At 39.7% G+C, this 23,250-nt stretch overlaps 1 protein-coding gene across 1 annotated transcript in view; it reads left to right on the top strand.

The window, feature by feature from the left end:
- PIBF1 (progesterone immunomodulatory binding factor 1) overlaps positions 1 to 23,250 on the top strand; it is a 92,301-nt gene that overhangs the window by 33,317 nt on the left and 35,734 nt on the right. Inside the window, exon 11 of the mRNA XM_079972638.1 lies at positions 19,458 to 19,623. Coding sequence (XP_079828764.1) covers positions 19,458 to 19,623 — 166 coding nt within the window. The remainder of the gene's footprint in view (positions 1 to 19,457; positions 19,624 to 23,250) is intronic.

Here is a 23,250-nt window from a genome sequence, read left to right as displayed (position 1 = left end):
TGCGGCGAAACCCGGAAGTATACACTTTCAGGTTTGCCACGTTCGCAACCCAAAGGTAACGTAACCTGACAGTCCACTATACTTGTAAAACTATGTTTGAAACTGTGGGCAGACTTTTAAGCATGATGTTTATTTTTTATCTTTATTTATTTCATAAAATTTATACACCACTTGATTGGGGGGAAAAAACCCTTCAAAAATAAAAGAAGAAAATCAAGAAAAATTTACAACAGTACCTTAAAACAGGCAAAAGTTAACATGCTCAAAGAGATTAAAACTACCTCAACTTCCTAAGCATGTATAATTGTTATAATGCTGTTTGGATAGTATGCCTTATGGACTATCACTGGACTAGTTAACATTTATTTATTTCTTTAAAATACCAGTATACCACAATTCCATTTAAATTATCAGAGCTGTTTACAACAATTTTATATATATATACACACACACACACACACACACACACAATTAAAACCACATACAAATTTAAATAAGAGATTAATAATAATAATAATAATAATAATAATAATAATAGTATATTTATAACCCGCCCATCTGGCTGGGTTTCCCCAGCCACTCTGGGGAACCACAGCTTCCAACAAAATATTAAAAATACAATAAAACATCAGACATTAAAAACTTTGCCAAACAAGGCTGCCTTCATATGTCTTCTAAAAGTCAGATAGTTGTTTATTTCCTTGCCATCTGATGGGAGGGCGTTCCACAGGAAGGGCTTTCCACAGGGCGGGTGCCACTACTGAGAAGGCTCTCTGTCTGGTTCCCTGTAACTCCACTTCTCACAGTGAGGGAACCGCCAGAATGCCCTCAGCGCTGGACCTCAGTGTCCAAGCAGAACGATGGGGATGGAGACACTCCTTCAGGTATACTGGGCCGAGGCCATTTAGGGCTTTAAAGGTCAGCACCAACACTTTGAATTGTGCTCAGAAACGTACTGGGAGCCAATGTACCAAGACTGGTGTTAGGTGTTCTTGGTAGCCACACCCAGTCACCAGTCTAGCTGCCACATTCTGGATTAGTTGTAGTTTCTGGGTCACCTTCAAAGGTAGCCCCACATAGAGCACATTTGCAGTAGTCCAAGCGGGAGATAACCAGAGCATGCACCACTCTAGCGAGACAGTCCGCAGGCAGCCTGTGTACTAACTATTGCAGGAGATGTACTCTTTAACTGTCTCCATAAGCCTCCATTTATTTGTGAAACAGTCTGATCCTGAATCTAAAAGTTAAAGAAAAATCCATGCAGTCTGAAAATAGTGATACCTGCCGGCTATCCTACCTTCATTCTACAATAAAGTGGCATTTGACTTTTTGACAAAAAGAGACCCTTTTGACTATTATTAATGGGACATGAATGCATTGATCTAGCAACATAGAAATTTTCAGCAATAGTGCTGAAGGAGCATCAACCTCTGACCTTCCTTCGCCTCAATGTTCCATAATGTTTAGTGTCTGTAGCTGGAACCTGTTGCTTTGCTTTGCTTTGGTTTTGCTTTAACAATTTCTTTGGGCAACATTTATCTCCACAAATAAAGCTGTCCCGGCCTCCTTTTGTGGGGTTTTTTGCCCTTGACAGTAAGGAAAACTGTCTTGAGAAAATATCTTATAGTACTGTGTCTATAAGCGTGTATCTTGGGAGGCTTGGAAGTCACACTGTCACAAATTCAAGAATGTGTATTCTGCAGTCGGAACTCCCTAGCACTGCTGTGGTTTTGGGGTTTTTTATTGCTTAAGAGGTATAAGATGACTTGCTTTCACATTGACTTATGACTCAGAGTAGCTACCACTTTGGCAACACATTTGCATACAGATGGACAAAGAACCCAAAATGCAACAGTACCAGGATTTGGCATAAAGCCTTTGCATCTCTCTTCTTTAAAAGAGTGGTGTTTAACGCTTCCTCTCTAAAGACTGAGCTTAGAATCCAGAGGGTTGAGCTTTTGGCCTTGGCTTTAATCCAAGGCAAGCTTCACCAACTGCTATTTTAAAAAGGAAAACAAAGGCTTATTAAAAAGCAGTGGGGCAAAAACTTGACCTGCAAAAAACAAAAGGAAGCATTTATTTATTATGTTTATTTAACTCACCCCCTCCCCTCCTGTAATTTCAAATCAGTTTTCAAAGTGGCGTAGAGAAAAAGATAATAAAACAATGAAGGGAACAGCATCAACATGGCATCAAATGGCGAAAATCAACTAAATGTGTGTGCAAATGGCTGACACTTAAAACTTTTCATTCTATTTTTTTTAAATAATATTTATTAAAAATTTTCCAGAATAAAAACGAAAGATAGCAAGAAAGAAAGAAAAAACAAATATGATTTACACTTGGTTTCAGTGGCATCTTTCCCGGACTTCCCCCCCCTCCCCCTCTTGTATTCCATTTCCCTTAAATTGATTCCACAGATTCTTACCCCAAATTTTAAAACCTTATTTGTAATTTTAAATAACCCATTTATTCCAAATTAATTTATCTTATTTATCTTAATGAACCATTTCTCCTTATATTTTATATAATTCCCTAAGATCGACCCCATTTCCCTTCCACGAATTCCCCTATTTTCAAACAACAAACATGAAAAAAGAAAAGAAAGAAATAATATATAATTTTACAGCCTTTGGATTCCAAATCCCCCCCCCCCCCATTCCCCGGTTCCAATCCCCAAAGTTCATCCATTGTCTACTGCCAGCCTGGTGTATCCACGTCTATATCTCAACTCCACTTTGCCGTCTTTTGATAGCTTTTAATTTCAGAAAGTCCAATCTCGAAAAAACTCTCAGAAAAAGTCATTGTTCTTCCATCCAGACCTCTATGTTTAAGAGTCTAACTTAAATTCTATTTCTTGGTCCTTTTAAAGTCTGGATGTTCCAAATACTCCGGCTTCAAATTTGGTCCAGCTCTTATTCCTCAGGTTGCTTTTTCCTGTTCTGCTGCAGAAACCTTCTAATTCAGAAACTTCTTGTTCTCCACAGAGGCTTTTGTTATTCAGGAACATAACTTGCGTCAAGTCCCTTCCTTTCTTCAATAGATAAATCCATTGTCTCCTTTAGTATAGAAACCTCTGTAGACAAAATAATGCTTCGTTTTTGCAGCTTTCCCAAGAGATAACAGATCCTGCTCAAATTCATAGTATTTTTCCACTTGCTGCTACTGTTGCAATGTCCCAGCCTCCCTCTAGAGGGAATATGGTAACTTAATTTCTTTCAAAATCAGACCCAAAAGTCAAATAACTTGTTGCCTTTAGTTCCAATAATTTATGTCCAAATTGTAACAAATCTAACCAGCAAAGCCATCGTAACAAAGTTCTCTTTTATTTTCCTGCTTTGACAGCTACTTTGACAGCTGTCAAAGTTTCTGTGTCTCTTCACCAGTCTCTCATAGCGGATCGTTCCCGGTTCCCGGGGGGGGGTGCATTTTAGTTCCCACAAATCAGTCTTCTCCTCCAGCACAATTATTGTAATTTCCCTTCGTGAAGTTAAAAATTTTCTAGGCACCAGATAAGCAGCTCTAGAGAGAGAGTTCCGTGATTGGGGTGTCTGTATTGAGAGGGCTCTCTCCTGGTGATAACTGATTGCTATGGCACCTGCAGAATAGTCTCCTTTGCAGAATGTTTTACACAGGAAAGATGCCCCTCATATATGTATATTAACTTAGAAGTTGGAGACTCGCCAATATTATCTTTGGTGGCTAATCAGTTGGGCACCAACACCAAACACATTGTTAAAACCAGTACAGTGGCACCTTGGGTTACATACGCTTCAGGTTACATACACTTCAGGTTACAGACTCCACTAACCCAGAAATAGTGCTTCAGGTTAAGAACTTTGCTTCAGGATGAGAACAGAAATCGTGCTCCGGCGGCGCGGCAGCAACAGGAGGCCCCATTAGCTAAAGTGGTGCTTCAGGTTAAGAACAGTTTCAGGTTAAGTACGGACCTCCAGAACGAATTAAGTACTTAACCCGAGGTACCACTGTACCTTCTAAATCTGAGGCATGCTTCTGCATAGGCAGGCTCAGCAATCTTGAAACAGATTAGCCATTTTAACAGAGGTGCAAAAAGGGAGGGCAGAGTTATTTGGCTGTATCCGGCTAAGTCCTACTCGAGAGTAGAGCAATTGAAATTAAATGAACCTAAGTCAGCCATGTCATTAACTTCAGTGGGTCTACTCCTGAATAGTACTAGCATTGCATACTACATACAGACAGATTCTTAATTAGTGAGCTTTTTGTTTTTATGTTTTAAGGAAAAATGTGTTCTGATCTAGGATAAACTGTGATGGATTGTTCTTCTAATGGCAAAAGACACAGTTGGACTTGAAGTGTTTTATCTTCATTTTAAAATACATATTTTGACGTGGACAGATGGACATTTCAAAACTTAACAATTTACGACTTCAGAAAAAGTTAGGATGGCTCCCTGCTTAACCAGAGTGGAAACAAGACGATTTCAGTAGATACCAGGTTGTACGTCTTGTGATGTTGCAGGACCTGTGAGTATCCCATGATTTTAAAATGGCTAAATTAGAAGGCAGTTATAGTGTTTAAAACAGCATCAAGCTATGTTTCTAGCTAATGTGCCTGTTTCTTCAACTTTTGCCAAATAATAATAATAATATGTTTGAAGATAAGACTGTTGAAGCTCAGTTTACTTCTGAGCCTAAGGAGACATAGATGTGTGTGACCTGCTGGTTAAAAACAGTTAGTCTTGGTGATTTCTTTATTTTATTTTTGATTGATTCAGATAATAAATCAGTAAAAGACACAGGACAGTTATATACTACCCTCATGGTAAAACTAACTGGAGCACTTGAAATTTTAAAAGTTAACCTCAAGTTGTGAGCATATATATTTTTGAACATAGGGCGGTATACAGCTAAACAGTTCTGCTAGCACGAGGACTTTTAGCTACACAATGGAATGTCCCCGTGTACCCTCTAAATCTGCTATGGGGGTTTTCTAGCCTTCTGGAGTAGATTTATGGGGTGCACATGAGAAGAAGACAAGGTAGAGAAATTCCATTATACAACTAAAAGTCCTTGTGCTAGTGGAACCATTTAGCTGGATACCACTCAATTTCTATATATTCTTATGTAGTATTCCCTATTACCGTATTTTTCGCCCTATAGGACGCACTTTTTCCCCTCCAAAAATGAAGGGGAAATGTGTGTACGTCCTATGGGGCGAATGCAGGCTTTCGCTGAAGCCTGGAGAGCTAGAGGGGTCGGTGCGCACCGACACCTCTTGCTCTCCAGGCTTCAGGAAGCTCTCCGCAAGCCTTGGGAGCCCGCGGGAGTTCCTGCTGGGCTCCCACGGCTTGCGGAGAGCTGCCTGCACCCCGAAGCCCGGGCGCGCTGAGCAGTCGCGCCCGGGCTTTGGGTAGCTCTGCGCAAGCCGCGGGAGCCCTCCCGCGGGGGAAGCTCTAGCTAGGTGGGGAATAATTTTTTTTCTTTATTTCCCCCCAAAAAAACTAGGTGCACCCTATGGGCCAGTGCGCCCTATGGGGCGAAAAATACAGTATATACAATGCATCCTAGTGGTGATTTAAGTTACTTTTCATAGCCCTTGAAATGCTATTTAAAACAAATTGCGGCTTGAAACTTCTGATGGTATATAATAGCAGCATGATTAACTCTTGTCTATTCTCATAACTATGTTTATGTTACTCTTTTAGCTGTGTGTTTATATTACCCTAGTAACATGTCCATCATTATGATACGTGGAACAGACAAAGGGTCAGAGTGAATTCCTGTATATTGCAGGGACATGGGTTTTTTTATGAATAGAGTTGGCTGTTCCACCCTCCTGGTATCAAGAACATAGAGGCATCTCCAATAACAGCACTGTGTGTGTGTGTGTGTGTGTGTGTGTGTGTGTGTGTGTTTTAAACTACATTTTAATCTTGATTTTCCTTCAAGGAATTTAGGATGGCACACATTATTTCTCTGTTTTCTTTCCTCTCCCCTCCCTGCCCTTTTTTGCCACCACACACCGCACTGGCTTTTTGTGTGACAGTGAGTGGCAGCAATGCACCTATAACAAACCAAGTAAAGATGTGTACTCAAGTTGGGGGACAACATTGGAATTAGGGTTAAATCTGTGCTTGCTGAAGTGGGTTATTGTCTCTCCTCCAGAGCATTCCCAGTTGCAGCCCATTTATTTTGTCCTGTAGAGCTAAATGGGAGCCCCGGAAGTGAATTGTAGAGCCTACAAAGAATTAAAAGCTGGAATTCTATTTGGAAAAAACAAACTCTGGGCCAATTAACTGAAGTAATGGTGCATGTGTTTGTATAACCTGTTCAGTTTAGTCTTCCTTGGGAAAATTTGCTCCCCTCTTTACTCTCATCTTAAGCAAAGCCATGGCAGTTCATAAAAGCTGGATGATAATTTTAAAAACAATTTAAAGAAACGCTACAACCATAAGGACTGTTCTGTAATGTCATCCTAGATCTGTGAATAAAAACAGCAGTGAAAACAGACACATTTTCCAGAATTTTAAATATTATGTTTACTGGAGCGGAAGTTCCATAAATTACTGCCAATGAAGTGTGAGTATGTTTCTCCCACTTGTAAATGAGCTTTTATTTCCTACAGTACATATTCTGCTGCCACAATGACTCATCTTATACATGTTTTAGTTTAACTCCAAAAACGTTTTAAATATTGGCAGTGGTACTGGGATGTTGCACCCTGCTGTAGAAACTTAAAAATTTATGGTCAGTTGCAGCAATAACCAATGTTTGCTGGTGTTGATGTCTCCAGGTTATATAGAGTGATTATGAGAATGTTTAAAAGAATTGTGCATTTGTTGTTTTCTGAACAAGACTTGACGTGGTGGTGATTCTGTTCTCTGATCTGTCACAACTGGGCACTTGTTGACTCGCAGAAAAAAATGAAACAGTATTATTGGTTGCCCTCCCTCATTTATGCTAGCTAACTCCTTGTGCATGCTTACAGATAATTGGTAAATGGAATGAAAAAAGGAATCCTGTATGAGAAAATGTTTAGAAAAGTTGCTACTATGGGACTGACATAGTTGTGAGACACTTTACAAGTTTTAATATCTCCATGGTGGTCTGTAATGCTGGTGATATCTTTGTTTATGTGTCTACATTCAATTGTTTTTACCGCTAGCACCTTGATTCTACGCACATTTACTTCCCATGGATTAGAGCTGTTATAAGCATCTCAGGGTGCTTAGAATTGGAGCTCATAGAAATATCTGCTTGTGTAAGCATATTAATCAATATAGGGCATTTTCTTTCAAGTGAAGTTTTTGTTGTTGTTGTTCAACAGGTTTTTCCATTGGGAACGTTGCTAAGTTGTACTTTTTTATTATTTAACCCAGGACTTACAACGTAGTGGAGCTCAACTTTCTGTCATGGCGTTATTTTCTTTCAAATGTTCCTAAGCCTGATGGCATCCCCTGTGTTCATAATCCTTTTGGTAATTTATCTTCTCTGGATATGCTTTCCCTGAGCTGATAAATGACAACTGCTTTGTGCCATTTTAACTACTATCCTTCCAAACCTTCACTGGTGACACATGAAAGCTCATCTTACTCATCATGGCTTTCGGACATGCACAATGTTGTAATTTGTATATAAACACATGTGAATTCATCTCTATACTAGATGACTTCTACCCAGATTAATTTTGACAGTTTTGCAGTCTTTAAGCTTACAAATGCCCCAAGTTTACTGCAACAGAATAGTGCAGGTTTCAGGACCAATACAAACCTTCATTCTGAGACTGCACAGATTTCATCAGAAGGCAAAGGAGGCTTCTAGATCCTGTCCATTAGAATCTGGTGAAAATACTAAACAGTTTTGGGATGCAAAATTGAGAGGTTGGGGAAGCGTTGAACTTCTGTTTAGAACATGCGATGTATTGAATGAAAGCCAGTAAACTGAAGCTCAGTACAGATTATTTATTTATTTCATGTATAAGGTGATAGTTGTGTTGGTAAGTGGTACATTTGACCAGGAAGGTAGGCTTCTACCTGTTCAGGTACATAACCAGCCTGAGGTTCTGTTGAATCAAGTATTGCCGCTGGCCTATAAAGCAGGTTCTTTCACTGAGCTGCAGTCCTTCCTATGTTGAATGCACCTCACTTCTCTTCTCCAGCGGTGGTAATAGACAAAAATAAAAGGGAACCTGTAGTGAGGGACAGTAAAGATTGTATTGGCTTTAAAAAATAATAATTCTCTCCCTTCCCCACTGCCTGGTCTGCCTTTTTATATGATGGTTCTTTGAAGGGACACGGGAGATGGCTTAATTTTGGCTCCCTTGTGCCGCAACACACACCCTGTATTTGTTACAGTCATCTCTTGGAAGTTAATGTCAGATCTCTATATACTTTATTTTTGTATCTGTTCCTGTAGGGATGTGTGCCGTTTTAATGGTGAAGCCAATCATAAAGTTGCAGTCCTTAACTATAAAATCAGACTAGCTCTATTGTGCTTTGCAATATGTAGTTAAGATACAAGCTTTAGAGGAAATGGAAGAAGATGCAGAGAGGTTGTTGTTCCAAAGAAAGAACTGGAAATAATCTTGACCGACAGAGAAGGAAGAGAGAGAACTTGCCCAAATGTATTTTTTGCGCTGGCTTTTTGAAGCAATGCAGAACCTCCTTTGGAAATTAGGTTTTATCCTTTCGATCCGCACCCAGTTTAAAAGGATGCTGTTAGATATAAAAATCTGGATGAGGATTAAACAGAACTGATTTTATAACATAAATGTGCCTAGGTCTCACTGGATTTAACTACAACTTTGCACTTATTAAACTAAAATGTACTATGTGTTCTGTGCAGGATTTGAGCGTTCTGCATTGCTTAATTGATCATTGCCGATTCAATGATGGCCCAGATGTTGTGATTTTTATCGGCAATTTGTTCTAGCATCTGGATGTCATCAGTATTTTTGAGCACCTATTAGTTTTTATTTCAGAATTGCCAATGAATGTTGGTTTTGTATACTAATAACTCAATTCAATGAGTTTAACAGGCTTCTAACTAGACAGAGTCAATTTATTTATATACCACATATTCCCAGAAATTCATCTTTGCGCAAATCACTTCACATAGAAAACAGTATCACTACTGTAGTACAATAACAGTACATAATGCCCTTAGTACAACATTAACACACACAAATCAACAGAGATAAAAATTTAAGGGAGTATGAAGCCCACCAATGGGTCAAATAAAATAACTTCCTCTTCAAAAACGGCCCTATACCTGATGACATTAGTGTCTGACAAGCATCCTCCGCTCCTGTCATTTATGCCTGAAAAGGTTAGAAAGTCTACACAGAGTTCTTCCGCAAGCGGCTCCCTTATGGAGGCTCTCAAGGCTAAGCAGGTGGAAACAGCCATCCTCTCCAATGGCAAATACAGTGCATGTGTCTCTGAATTATCTAGCTTGAATCTAGTCTCATCATGCTCATGATCCCATAATCAGTCAAAAATTAAAGAGCCATCTGATAAGCAATGGCTGGATCTTTGCATAGAAATGATAATAATTTTGGCCCAGTATATATAGTTAATGGGTGATGTTGGTCCTTATATGGAGAAGCAGTCAGTGTTCACCCAGCCAGCACACACCTAAAGTAACACTTTGTGTGGATATCTGTATGTGTGGATATCTACACGTATGTATACAAAAGAGCCTGATTTGCGTACTGTGTCCCATTTTTGAGTAGGAAGAACCATCCAAACCCAACAACCGTTTGTGGGCCTCCCTGTGAAGTGACTCTGACTCTCAGTACTTTAGTGTTCATAGGGAAAGAGGGATGCACCAAGTAAAAGATGAGCGCTTTCCAGTGTCTGAGCTCGTTCAAAGAAATAGCCAGATCTTGGTTAAACCCCCCTGCATTAAGGCCAGGAGAACAAACAAGTATGAGTAATAAAGTAATAGGATGGGAACACGCTCAACAGAAAAAGATTGCAGTAAAGTGCCAGTTTGGTGCATGAAGCAACTGAGACCTGGGATCACATAGCAGGTTCATTGAAGGTCAGGTTTGGTAGGGCAGGTGTTAAGCATGTATCAGATACCAACATCGTACGGTGGTGGTGTCAGAGAGTGTAGGCAGCAATTGAATTGGATGCCATCAGGTAGCAACTAGGAAAGAGTGATTTGATGTCTGTTGGTGACAAGTTTTCATGGGGTTTTTTCTTTAGTTTTGATGATCTTGGAGGCCCATGGGATTTGAGAGAGAGAGTGTGAAAGAGAGAGTGTATGTGTTTTCAGTATGCTGTTTGTGAGTGGTGCTTTGACAAAAGACTTTTAAAATCATCTCAATAATACCCTGCATTCATTGCACGTTATCCTTATTTTTCTTCAAAATTTTGCATATACTTTGAATTAAGATTTTGTATTTCACTTTCCCCAGCAAAAGAAAAAGAAACAGTTCCGCACAATAGTAGGTTTTACTTGCTGCAAAAGCTGATTCAAGCAACCCCTTCCTTCCTTCCTTCCTTCCTTCCTTCCTTTCTTTCTTTCTTTCTTTCTTTCTTTCTTTCTTTCTTTCACATCTTTTCCTGAATTACAAATGCTCCATTTCCTAGCTTCTGGCTACCTTGAAACACAGATTCCCCCCCACACACACACACACACAATGCATCCATCCCCTCTTGTGGGTTCTCTGAATTTCATGTCGGTCATATAATGTGGGAGTTGAAGGAAAGAAGCTGGAGGAAAACAAATACAACGGCCTCTTGGTTGGAAGAATCCAGGATAGTACACACAGTCCAGGGATTCCTTACCCAGCCATCAGGGAAGGGGGGGTAGGAATGACAGAAATGTATCACCACAATAACAGATTGTGTGGCGGAAAGGAAAGGTCACAGTGTGTCTAACTAGGAACTGAAATCTCTAATTTAATCTTTCTAGGTTTATCTTTCAAGAGCGCATTCAGCCAAAAATATGCAGTGGAGATCTGCTTATTCTTTTTGGAGCACTAGACTTCAATTCTTTGGCAAGCTGAACGTCTGAGGCATCAGGGAATGAACGGGAGAATATTTCGTACAGAGGCTCTTGGTTGACTTAAATATAGAAAAAACAAATGACACTAGAATAGTTAGCATGCAGAAATGTTTTTTTAAAAAAATAAATCTGAAATTTAAAGCTTTAGATAAGACCACAAGCCTGGCAAATAGAGATGCCCACACTAAAAATTAGAGATTAAAAATACCTAAAATCTCACAATAAAGAGGAAGCAATTTTCAAACAAAGTTGGACAAAGTGTCAGGAACAGCCTCGCCCTGTAAGTTAATTGACCTTGTATCTACAGTGGTACCTCAGGTTACATACGCTTCAGGTTACATACACTTCAGGTTACAGACTCCGCTAACCCAGAAATAGTGAAAACAAAAAATTTTTTTCCTTCCAGTAGCACCTTAAAGACCAACTAAGTTAGTTCTTGGTATGAGCTTTCGTGTGCATGCACACTTCTAATAGTGCTTCAGGTTAAGAACTTTGTTTCAGGATGAGAACAGAAATAGTGCTCCGGCGGTGTCGTGGCAGCAGGGGGCCCCATTAGCTAAAGTGGTGCTTCAGGTTAAGAACAGTTTCATGTTAAGAACGGACCTCTGGAACGAATTAAGTACTTAACCTGAGGTACCATTGTACATGGAGACCTGAAAGGCATTGCTCTGTTTAGAATTCTGCCCCTCCCCACCCCCGGTAAGCTGCTTGCATGTATAGCATTTTAATTTTAACATGACGTGTTAGTTTTGAAATTTATTTATCCATGGCTTCTAGCCCTTTTATTGGAAACAATAGGGGAAAATGTGGCTTTGCTAAAATTAGTAGGATTGTTTTATGTGTAGCTTAATACATAGTTAAAAGGGACTCGGGTGGCGCTGTGGTCTAAACCACAGAGCCTTGGGCTTGCCGATTGGAAGGTCGGCAGTTTGAATCCCCACGAGAGGGTGAGCTCCCGTTGTTTGGTCCCAGCTCCTGCCCACCTAACAGTTCAAAAGCATGTCAAGTGCAAGTAGATAAATAGGTACCACTCTGGCGGGAAGGTAAACAGCATTTCCGTGCGCTGCTCTGTTTTCGCCAGAAGTGGCTTAGTCATCCTGGCCACATGACCCAGAAAAACTGTCTGCGGACAAACATTGGCTCCTTCGGCCAGTAAAGCGAGATGAGCGTCGCAACCCCAGAGTCGTCTGCGACTGGACCTAACGGTCAGGGGTACCTTTACCTTTACCTAATACATAGTTAGAGTAGTTACATAATCTATGATCAAACTATATTGGTCCATAACAAAAAATACTTTTGTAACATGAGTATTTGGTGGTGGTTGTTTTCATTTATTGATATTTCACTTATGTCCTTCCCTACAAATAGACCTGTTGTAGTATATATACTGTGTGGCAGTAATGGGGAATCTTTTTAAGGTTCACATTTGCATTGGAGTAATCGGTTGGGAGCTTATTCACAACAGCAGATATTGAAATTTGTTGGGTGTTAGAACAGTAAATGTGTTTAAAGAAGCAATATTTGGTGCAGCTTAAATCACATCGCATTCCTTTTTTAAAAATCATGAGAGAGTTGAATTGGATTTCTTTAAATGCATGCTTGGGATTCCTATCAACCCAGTTGTTGGGCATACTCAGCACCTTCAGCTTAGGCAAAAAAATAAAAATACTGCATTCATTCAGTGGTTCATTTTGCAGCCAACGACCACAGATGATATTACAGCCGAGATGTTTTATGACGGACATAGCCACATTGTGGTACTTAATTTTGGCAAAAGAAGACTTCTTACCAATTCTAGAGGTAAAAGGAAACATAAAGGGCTTCATGAGGAATATTAACTTGCCAAGAGTAGTATTTCCAGCTCATTTAATTGTTGGAAAAAGTGGCATTGCTTATAATTTCTATTCACTCACAAGTTCACTTTAGATTAATCTTGTTAGGGTTTTGGTTGTTGTTGTTATGAGATGACAGTGGAAGAAAAGAGGTCTTCCATCCTGATCAAAAGACTGGCATCTGATTTATTTATTTTAAACCCCCCCCCCCCCAGCAAAGGAACCCACGTGGGTGCCTCTCTCAACATGTAGGTCCAAGGAAAGACTGATCTCATTACTAACTTGCTGTAAACTATCTATGCGTGCTGCGGAATACTTTGGAAATGTACAGTTGTGCCCCGCAAGACGGAAAACCCACTAGACGAAAGGGTTTTCCGTTTTGGAGGCACTTCGCAAAACGAATTTCCCTATGGGCCTGCTTCGCAAGACGAAAATGTCTTGCGAGTTCCTGCAGGGTTTTTTCCCTCCCCCCCCCTTTTCCTAAGCCCTAAGCCGCTTATCAGCTGATCCGCTAAAAGCCGCTAAACCGCTAATAGCGCTAATCCGCTAAACTGTCAATGGGCTTGCTTCGCAAGACAAAAAAACCGCTATACGAAGAGCCTCACGGAACGGATTAATTTCGTCTTGCGAGGCACCACTGTATGTAGCCTGTGTCGTCTTATACTCGGCAGACTGTATCTGCCACAACCTCTCCCGCTTTCCCCAGCTTCATTACACTGCAACATCATTCCGTTCTGCAAAGCAAGCAGGTGCTTGTTGAACATGGATGGAGCTGTGCTGGAAGAATGTTGATGGACACTCAGATTTCCAGCCACGCAGGGAGGTGTACATAAAATGGCCAGTTTCCAAGAAGTCTCATACCTCTGTTGTAATCCAAACTTCTCTGGCAGCGATGGTCATGGTGAAGTGTCAAAACAACATATTTCTGTTTTATTTTCATTGCGACACGAACACCTGAAGCCTTCAAACATGTGACTTAAGTCATGTAAATGTGGATGAACCAGTCTTTTTAGCCAATGTGAAGGGCGATCTCTTGGTAGAAACACCTTTAATAAAAAGAAAAGACATTCATGAAATAGTTTTAAGTACTCAACATTTTTACTTCAACGTATTTAGATCTGTGATATATAATAATATAGAAATACTTAGATATATATGCTGTATGTAGTATTTAGTATTTGCCATGTGTAAATTCATAAATTGTATACTGGAGAGACACTTCATCGATTTGATATTTGATCATATCTGGCTAATAAGAGCATTAACTCCCATGTTCTTTAATAATAATATAATTATAATAATATTTATACCCTGGCCCATCAGTGTACGGTGATGCACTATACACAGTAGAGGAAGGATCATAGAAGACCACTTACTATTAAAAGCAAATGCTATTTAGCATATTAGTTATTGTTTATTTTATCACCAGTTCCTTCAGAAACAGATTTAGGTTTGTGGATTTTCTTTGTGCATGAGACTTACACAGTCTTTCTTCAATTCTGTGTATTTATCCCATGCCAAAATAAACTGCAGATGTTTATTGCCATGTTGGGAGAGTGGCAATGACGTAGGTTACTATTTAGCTACTAGCGGAGCTGCTCAGCATTCAAAAAGTTTAAGAGGCAGTCATTAGAATGTGACTGCTGTTTTGATGGATCTTCTGACTGTTGTCACGTTGAAAGGATTTATCCCAAATGTAGATAATGAAGTATTTCTTTGTGCTTGCGGTGACAGACTAATGCTCCTCCGCCTTATAAGCTATTGGTGAGCTTGCTTCAAAACCTTTTGCCATAGCAAATGTTTGCACAAAGTTGAAAATATTACCACAGTGACAAAACAGCCTGAACACTGGACATATCAAGCTCAGGTTAAGAAAATAAATCCCAGCTATTTCACTTGAAGAGCAAAGTCTCCATTGTAATCAGCAAAGCTTAATAGTGTTCTCTGTTACAACATGGTAAGAGAGGACAAAAAATGTTTGAGGTAAATTAGATCATAGTTCAGTCTTTGAGGTAACAGCAGCTCTGTAGAAGTTACTATTATCACCAAACCCCGATTGTTTGGCTTCTAGTCAGTCATGTTTTCTGTCCTTGGTCAAAGTTACCAATGAATGGGAATAAATAATTTCATTTTTTCTTTAATTTACTCATTGTTATGTATTTTATTTTATTTTATTTCACTTTACTTTATTTTAATTTAATTTACTTCATGATTTTAGATCTGTACGCATTTAGTTTAATTTCCATTACGTACAGTGCGACTTTCATGCACATTTCTCTGCAGGCTAAGAGCCCTTGCCTAGTAATGGTATTCTAAAATTGCATTCCTCTTCTGCATAATGATACTATGTTGGTGGTGATAAATGGATTTCTAATTTTGATTCCTTTTGTATTCTGCATGTTGTTTTGCTGCATTTCTATGTTTCTGGCCCAGTAGCTCCTGGTAGTGGTCGGGCAGAGGGCATTAAAGCAGTGATTATGGTACAGCATTTACAGCAAGAGGCTTTAACAGAGCCGTAAGCTTCTCCTCAGTCTGTCGAAAAGAGAGATTTTATTAAACCAAAATGCAAAACGTTATGTATGTTTAATTACTAGATGGGAAGCAAATGCAACATCTGGCAAGAACTTCAGTTTAAATCACTTTTACTGTTTTGGACAACAGAAATAGTACTTAAAAGAAGATAACATGCACTAAGGGTTTGTCATCTACTGGGAATTGTAGCTGCAGTTGCCAAAAAAAATAGTAGTATAAATCTTCCTCTTATTTCTGTATTCACTTACATGGAATATTGCTACAGGAGCCATAATACAAACTCCATTTACACCGAGAAACAATTCTTATGCTAAATGAGATTGTATGGCCAAGCAAATGGCTTATTTGGACAATAGAAGCTGATATCTAAGAGCAGGTTACTGGGTTAAAGTTCATTGCAGGATTTGTGGGCAGGGGGATCAACTTTAGGTTACCTAATGCCCTTGCCAACATCACCTTGCCAACAAAGGTCCGTATAGTTAAAGCTATGGTTTTCCCAGTAGTGATGTATGAAAGTGAGAGCTGGACCATCAAGAAGGCTGATCGCCGAAGAATTGATGCTTTTGAATTATGGTGCTGGAGGAGACTCTTGAGAGTCCCATGGACTGCAAGAAGATCAAACCTATCCATTCTTAAGGAAATCAGCCCTGAGTGCTCACTGGAAGGACAGATCGTGAAGCTGAGGCTCCAAGACTTTGGCCACCTCATGAGAAGAGAAGACTCCCTGGAAAAGACCCTGATGTTGAGAAAGATGAAGGAGAAGGGGACGACAGAGGACGAGATGGTTGGACAGTGTTCTCGAAGCTACCAGCATGAGTTTGATCAAACTGCGTGAGGCAGTAGAAGACAGGAGTGCCTGGCGTGCTCTGGTCCATGGGGTCACGAAGAGTCGGACATGACTAAACGACTAAACAACAACAACAATGCCCTTGAGATGGACTTCTATGGATATTCCATTAGTTGGTTGATTCAGCATTTCTCAAACTAGATTAAAGTTGTACATTCTCCTGCAAGAGATTCCCAGTCTTCTGTTTTATTTATTTAGAGCATTTGTACTCCACTGTCCAGGGACACGGGTGGCGCTGTGGGTTAAACCACAGAGCCTAGGACTTGCCGATCAGAAGGTCAGCGGTTTGAATCCCTGCGACGGGGTGAGCTCCCATTGCTTGGTCCCTGCTCCTGCCAACCTAGCAGTTCAAAAGCACGTTAAAGTGCAAGTAGATAAATAGGTACGGCTCCAGCGGGAAGGTAAACAGCATTTCCGTGCGCTGCTCTGGTTCGCCAGAAGCAGCTTAGTCATGCTGGCCACATGACCCAGAAGCTGTACGCCAGCTCCCTCGGCCAATAAAGCGAGATGAGCGCCGCAACCCCAGAGTCGTTCACAACTGGACCTAATGGTCAGGGGCCCCTTTACCTTTACCTTTACTCTGCTCTCCAGCCAAAAAAGGCCCCCATTGCAGATGAAATCAAAACAAGACACTCCCTATGCTCAAGCTTACATTCAAACAAACAAGCATTATTTATATCCCACCCATCTGGCTGGGTTTCCCCAGCCACTCTGAGCGGCTTACAGCATATATAAAACATAGTAAAACATCAAACATTGAAAACCTCCTGATACAGGATGTCTTCTAAAAGTTATGTAGTTCCTTATCTCCTTGTCATCTGAAGGGAAGGCGTTCCACAAAAGGGAAAAGGGACAATGAGAGGAGACGAAAATAAAACTCAAAACTCAGACACCAATTTCTAGACAGTTGTTCCCATATTGACTTGCCGGCATAGTTCAGAGGCAGGAGGTTCCTGATAGAGCTGGCCTATCACAGCCGAGCCAATGGAGTGAGCTCTCAATTCAAAATTGATTATTTCTTCATTTTGTTATTTGTCTAGAAAATGTTTTCCAATTAGCCTTAACTCTCCAGAGTATTTTCATCAGCACAGATGACTAAAGCATGTTTTAAATATATCTATTGTATATCCGACTTTGAGGTTATCATTTCTGAATGAAGCCCATTTAGCAAGGACGTGCTATTGATTGATATATAACTGAGAAGCTATGAAAGGCTGTGGCTTTCCCAGTAAGTGTATTCTACATGCACAAATTCTGGACTGCAAGTATGTGTAATGGATACATGTGAATCTATGCACATTAATTTCATACAGTTTTCTTCCACCCAGTAAAAATTGTGAAAGTGATGTTTTGCACAGTACTTGATAGCACCTCTTTTGAAGCACCAAAAGCCCTTTTTATTTCGATGGCAATCTTTGCCTGGGGTTTTAAACTGTAGAAAGGTGGAGTTCTTTATCTCTTAATCTGGTTTTACATTGGATTATGGGGGTGTGAGAGAAAGATTAGAAAGATGGTTCCTGTTTCTAAATGTAATTAATTTTATTGCATTTAAACAATCCAGTCATGAAATGCTAGAAAATATTTAATTAAGAATTGGCAGTTCTAGCAGAACTTTTGCAGTTTCCAGAGAACACAAAGAGGGGAGACAAAAAGCCTAAATTTTTCTTGGAGTGAGAACCCCAAGTTTAGGAAAATCAAGTATTTTAAACTGTGTTAGCTGTACCTATGGCAACCTTCTAATAGATGTCTCACTCAGCAGATCTCAAAGTGGATGGTACCTCACCCCAGGGGGCAGTGGGATTACCATGGGGGCACTAAGAGGCAGGGGCAGGGCTTAGCAACCTTTTTCAGCTGTGGGCGAGTCCACTGTCCCTCAGACCATGTGGTGGGCTGGACTGTATTTTGAAAAAATATATAAATGAATTCCTATGTCCCACAAATAACCCAGAGATGCATTTTAAATAAAATGACACATTCTACTCTCGTAAAAATACACTGATTCCCAGACCGTCCGTGGGCCGAATTGAGAAGGCAATTGGGCCAGATCCGGCCTTAGGTTGCCTACCCCTGGGCAAGGGAGTAGCAGGGGTCTCTTAAGGTGAGCACCTCTGAGCATGTTCTTGCTTATTTACAATCAACCAGGCTAGAGTCTGTCTGAGCCAGAAGAGAAAGATGGGATACAGTATGACGATCTGTAAGTTTTTTGTGACAGTTTGGATATGCTACATAAAGATATGGCTGAGCAATTAGAGGTTTTTTTTATGGTAATTCCAGATTGGGTGACAAATCTATTTTCAGATGCCGAGGAAATTGAGGTAGGGGAGGAAGAACTAACTGAGCTACAAAAAGACAATGATCTGAAGTCAAAGTTTATGAAATCGTACCAGGAGTTTTGGTTACAGGAGGGATTTCTTCTCTCTATCCTGCACTATGGAAAGTGATTAAGAAGCTCCTTATTGCATTCCCAATATCGTATTTGGTGGAATGTGCTTTTAGTGTGGTCATCCAACTTTTCTCCAAGCAAAGAAATTGACTACAAGGTGGCTAAACATTGTGATTTAAAACTCCTGCTTAAGTGACTTTAAACCAGACATTGGGAAACTCGTATCATTTCATCAAGCCCATCCATAGCTTTCAGAAGTTACTGAAAAGTGAAGTAGTTACTAAATGCTGAAGTAGTATCTAAGATGCTTGCCAAATGACTATCAGACTTTGAGAAGCTGGTATCACTGGATCGTGTTAATCCATTTTGTTGAATTAATTAAGCTAAATGGTTTTAATTGGATTTTGAATTAATGTGAAATTAATTGTGTTAATATTGTCTTTAGTGGTTCATGCAAACTGCTATTCTAAATAATGCTTTTTACAGGGCAGGGTAGAGGTTACTACCCTGTGCCTAGAGACAAGACAGTCAAGCCATGTATACACAGCAATGGCCAGAGGAGGAATGACCACTGGGAGGAGCGCAGAGAGAAGAAACGCCATGGTGCATCTGCACCAGTCAAACTGGATGCCATCATCTGCCCCAGCTGCAGTAAAACATGTCTCTCCCATTTTGTTCTCTGCAGCCACAGCAGGTGCTGTGACTCTCCAACAGTTTGACTTTACCCCCCAGTGGTGCACTTTCCCATTGTCTCTTTGCGGCAAAACCATAGCATCGTAATATTAAGGATATAAATTGTTTGCTGTCTAATTGACTTTGCTGAGCTTCTTGACTGTTTTGCATTTTATTCCCTTGGGTGTTTTCAGGTACAGACAACTGCAGATCAGCACAGAAAGCAAAGTAGCCGAACTTTTCCATCAGAATAAACTGAAGTTGTTTGAAAGCGAACGTCTACAGCTGATGCAAGAAGAAACCTCCAAGAACCTTTCACAGTGTCAGCTGGAATGTGAAAAATATCAGCGAAAACTAGAGGTACGTAAGAAAACCTTCCGTAAGCTGTTTCAGTGTGGGCAGGTCCCATGGTGTAACTCCTCATCGCCGTTGCCCTGGGATAGGTATAAAAACCTATTAGAACCAAGAGTCCCACACTGGTTGTCCCCATTAGAGGTTATGAGTGTAAAGAAAATCAATATGAGAGGGAGTTGGATTACATATGGAGAACTGATAATAAAAGAAGGAGGAAAATGGAAAATGAAACCATATGAACAAGTAAAAGAATATGTGTTTGATTGGTTGCATTACTTTCAAGTGAATGAAATGTTTAAAAAGGATTTTAAAGATAGTGGGTATGCAGAAAAAGAATCGAAATTTCAAACAGAAATAATAAACAATGATTATAAGATATTGTCAAAATGTATAAAATGTTGTTGGAATGGCATACGATTGATGAGGAAGTTAAGTCGGTGATGATACACTGGGCCAGGGATTTTGGATATATGTAATATACAATTGGAGGATTGGGAAAAGATATGGAAGGAAAATATAAAATTTACAGCATGTACTGCGTTAAAAGAAAATGTTATGAAAATGATATATAGATGGTATATTACACCAGTCAAACTAGCGAAAATGTATAAAACATGTAATAAGTGTTGGAAATGTAAAGAAAAAGAAGGGACATTTTACCATATGTGGTGGGAATGTAAGAAAGTGAAGAGTTTCTGGGAAATGATATATAATGAGCTGAAGAAGATGTTGAAATATACATTTGTAAAGAAACCAGAAGCCTTTCTTTTAGGAATAACAGGAACTGAGATAAACAGAAGAGACTGTAAACTTTTCCAATATGCTGTAACAGCGGCAAGAATATTAATGGCCCAAAAATGGAAGCAGGAGGATCTACCAACTCTGGAAGAATGGAGAATGAAACTTATGGACTATGCAGAACTGGACAACTTAACTGGGAAGATCAGATATCAACAAGATCACAAGTTCACTGAGGACTGGGGAAAATTTATAGAATATCTGGAAAGTATATGTGATGAACAAACAACGCTAGTGGGATTTAAAGAAGCTTTGTGAAAGTTAGAGGAGTATTGTAAAAAAGGAAAACAGGATAGGAAGGGTATATTAAAAGGCAATATTAAATTTAGGGATTGCATAACAAAAATTAGAATATGGATGATTGACAGAGAAGCTGATGGAAGTCAAAAAGTTGAAATCTGTGAAAAGGATTTGTTATGGTAAATTTGTATAACGAAAAATTGAATAAAAATTATTTTAAAAAAAGAAGAAGAAAGAAAACCTTCCGTAAGCTGTTTCAGTGTGGGCAGGTCCCATGGTGTGACTCCTCATCGCCGTTGCCCTCCTTCCATCAGAGTGGTGATTGGCTGGTAAGGAACTGCATCATTGCAATTGGGGGCTAAAGAGCAACTGCTTGTAGCACATGAAACAATTGAAAGAGGAACAATAGGACTGCATTTGCTTAAGGCGAGTATTGATCATAATTGTGCCGCACTGTTGTTGAAACCATTCTAAGCAAATGAAAACTAATTATTTTGTCAGTAGACATTAAAAGGTCATTTTGGAGAAGAGGGCAGCTGTGTTCTGTTGACTTTACAGGTGGCAATACTTAGAACATCTGTTTTTCCCAGCATAGTATATTGGCAGAAAGGAGACAAGTAGGACCTGCAAACAAGATTTTCCTGTTCAGTGTTCTAGCCAATTAGCCATCATTCTCCTAACAGTTATAAAAATAAATTATTATCACATATTTCTAATGTCCCATCGAGAGTCCCAAAGCTACCAGCAGGAGTTTGACCAAACTGCGGGAGGCAGTGGAAGACAGGAGTGCCTGGCATTCTCTGGTCCATGGGGTCACGAAGAGTCGGACACCACTAAACGACTAAACAACAACAACATTTCTAATGTCTAATAGTACATTTTAGATGGTTAATAATTTTAATATTTTTGCCTTCATTTGCATATCTAAGCCTATATGCTAGGGGTCACTAACATTTCTGGGCCAGTGGGCACATTTAGAATTTTAAGGAAGGGCCTTTGGTGCCAATCACAGAATAGCTGTTATGGTGGCATGTTATATCACAAATTGGAAGTGTGGGGGCACAGCATAACTTGAAATGGTTGCTGTGGGGGCATGGTAAAAACACAAAATGGATATTTACTGAGACCTGTTGTGGGCACCCAAGGAAGTTCATAGTTGGTTACCCCTGATATATGTCTTCTGGAAGCATTGTACAGTGGTACCTCGAGTTAAGTACTTAATTCATTCCGGAGGTCTGTACTTAACCTGAAACTGTTCTTAACCTGAAGCACCACTTTATCTAATGAGGCCTCTTGCTACCGCCGCACCACCAGAGCACAATTTCTGTTCTCATTCTGAAGCAAAGTTCTTAACCTGAAGCACTATTTCTGGGTTAGCGGAGTCTGTAACCTGAAGCATATGTAACCTGAAGCGTATGTAACCCGAGGTACCACTGTAAGGCTTTCTTGTTTGGACTGAACTTTCTTGTTTAGGACCTAAGGTTAAGCATGTATGGATAATTTTTTATTTTTATGTTTTTTATTTACGTACATTTAATTGGGTTTTACCTTTTGGTATTACTAATTTGTTAAATGGTTAATCACACAGGACCTTTAAAGAGCTGTCATAGACATGGCAATAAACTTTTTGTTTAATAATGTATGCTGTTTTCACACTTGCATGCATTTTCACACTTGCTGCGTTTTAAGTTCTTAGGGCTGGGTTAAGTCTCCCCCCCCCCCCCCCCATTTTAAAATAAGTTTTTCTCTCCAAATAAAACTATATCTTTTCTTCTATGACACTTGTTTCTTTCAGTGTAATTCAGTGTAATCCAATCTACGGCACTTGTTTCTTTCAGTGTAATCCAGTGTAATCAGATTTTTGCACAAACAGGAGACAAGATTCAAACGAGGTCCCCTCTCCCCCCCGCCAAAAAAAAATAATTCTATTATTTCCACCCACCTGGTACCTCAAGCTACCTTTCTCTGACTTTCAGTAGCAGCTTCTTGGAGGACTGCAGTAGGAAGCAGGAGATGGTCACCTGAAAAGGGAGGTTGTTAGGAGACCCCTGCAATTCCCAGAATTCTTTAAGAAGAGTTGATTTTTAAACCACAGGGGTGGGCAAAGGGCTTCTCTAACATTTCTCAGCACTCTTAACAAACTACAGCTCCCGGGGGTCTTTGGGGGGAATCCATTACTGTTTAAAGTGATACAATACTACTTTAAATTTGTACAGATGGGAGCCTTGCTTTTTGGCATGTCTTGCTATATACCTGTTTCCATGTGGCATAGAATCTGAAGTTTGTACCCCAAAGCAAAGATAGCCAACTATTTATTTCTGACACACTAGAGTACCAACAACACTAGATGTTAATTTAGGGATTCAGCAAAGACTACCAAACCATGGACTAAGGTTGGATTCATTTTGTAACTGAAACATGTTTAACGATTTGGGATTTGAGAATCGCAATAATAATCTGTACGTAGTACTGCTTTTAATAGAGCATATTGGATTCTTATCTTAATTATAAGTTAAATAGCAATTGAACTGTGTGCAACTCATTATTTTAACTGTTTGGGCTTTTGTCTCCACCATAAATAATTTATAGCCTTCT

The sequence above is a fragment of the Podarcis cretensis genome (genome assembly GCF_951804945.1).
Source record: "Podarcis cretensis genome assembly, chromosome: 4".
NCBI classification, from domain to species: domain Eukaryota; kingdom Metazoa; phylum Chordata; class Lepidosauria; order Squamata; family Lacertidae; genus Podarcis; species Podarcis cretensis.
This window is presented reverse-complemented; position numbering and strand designations above follow the sequence as displayed.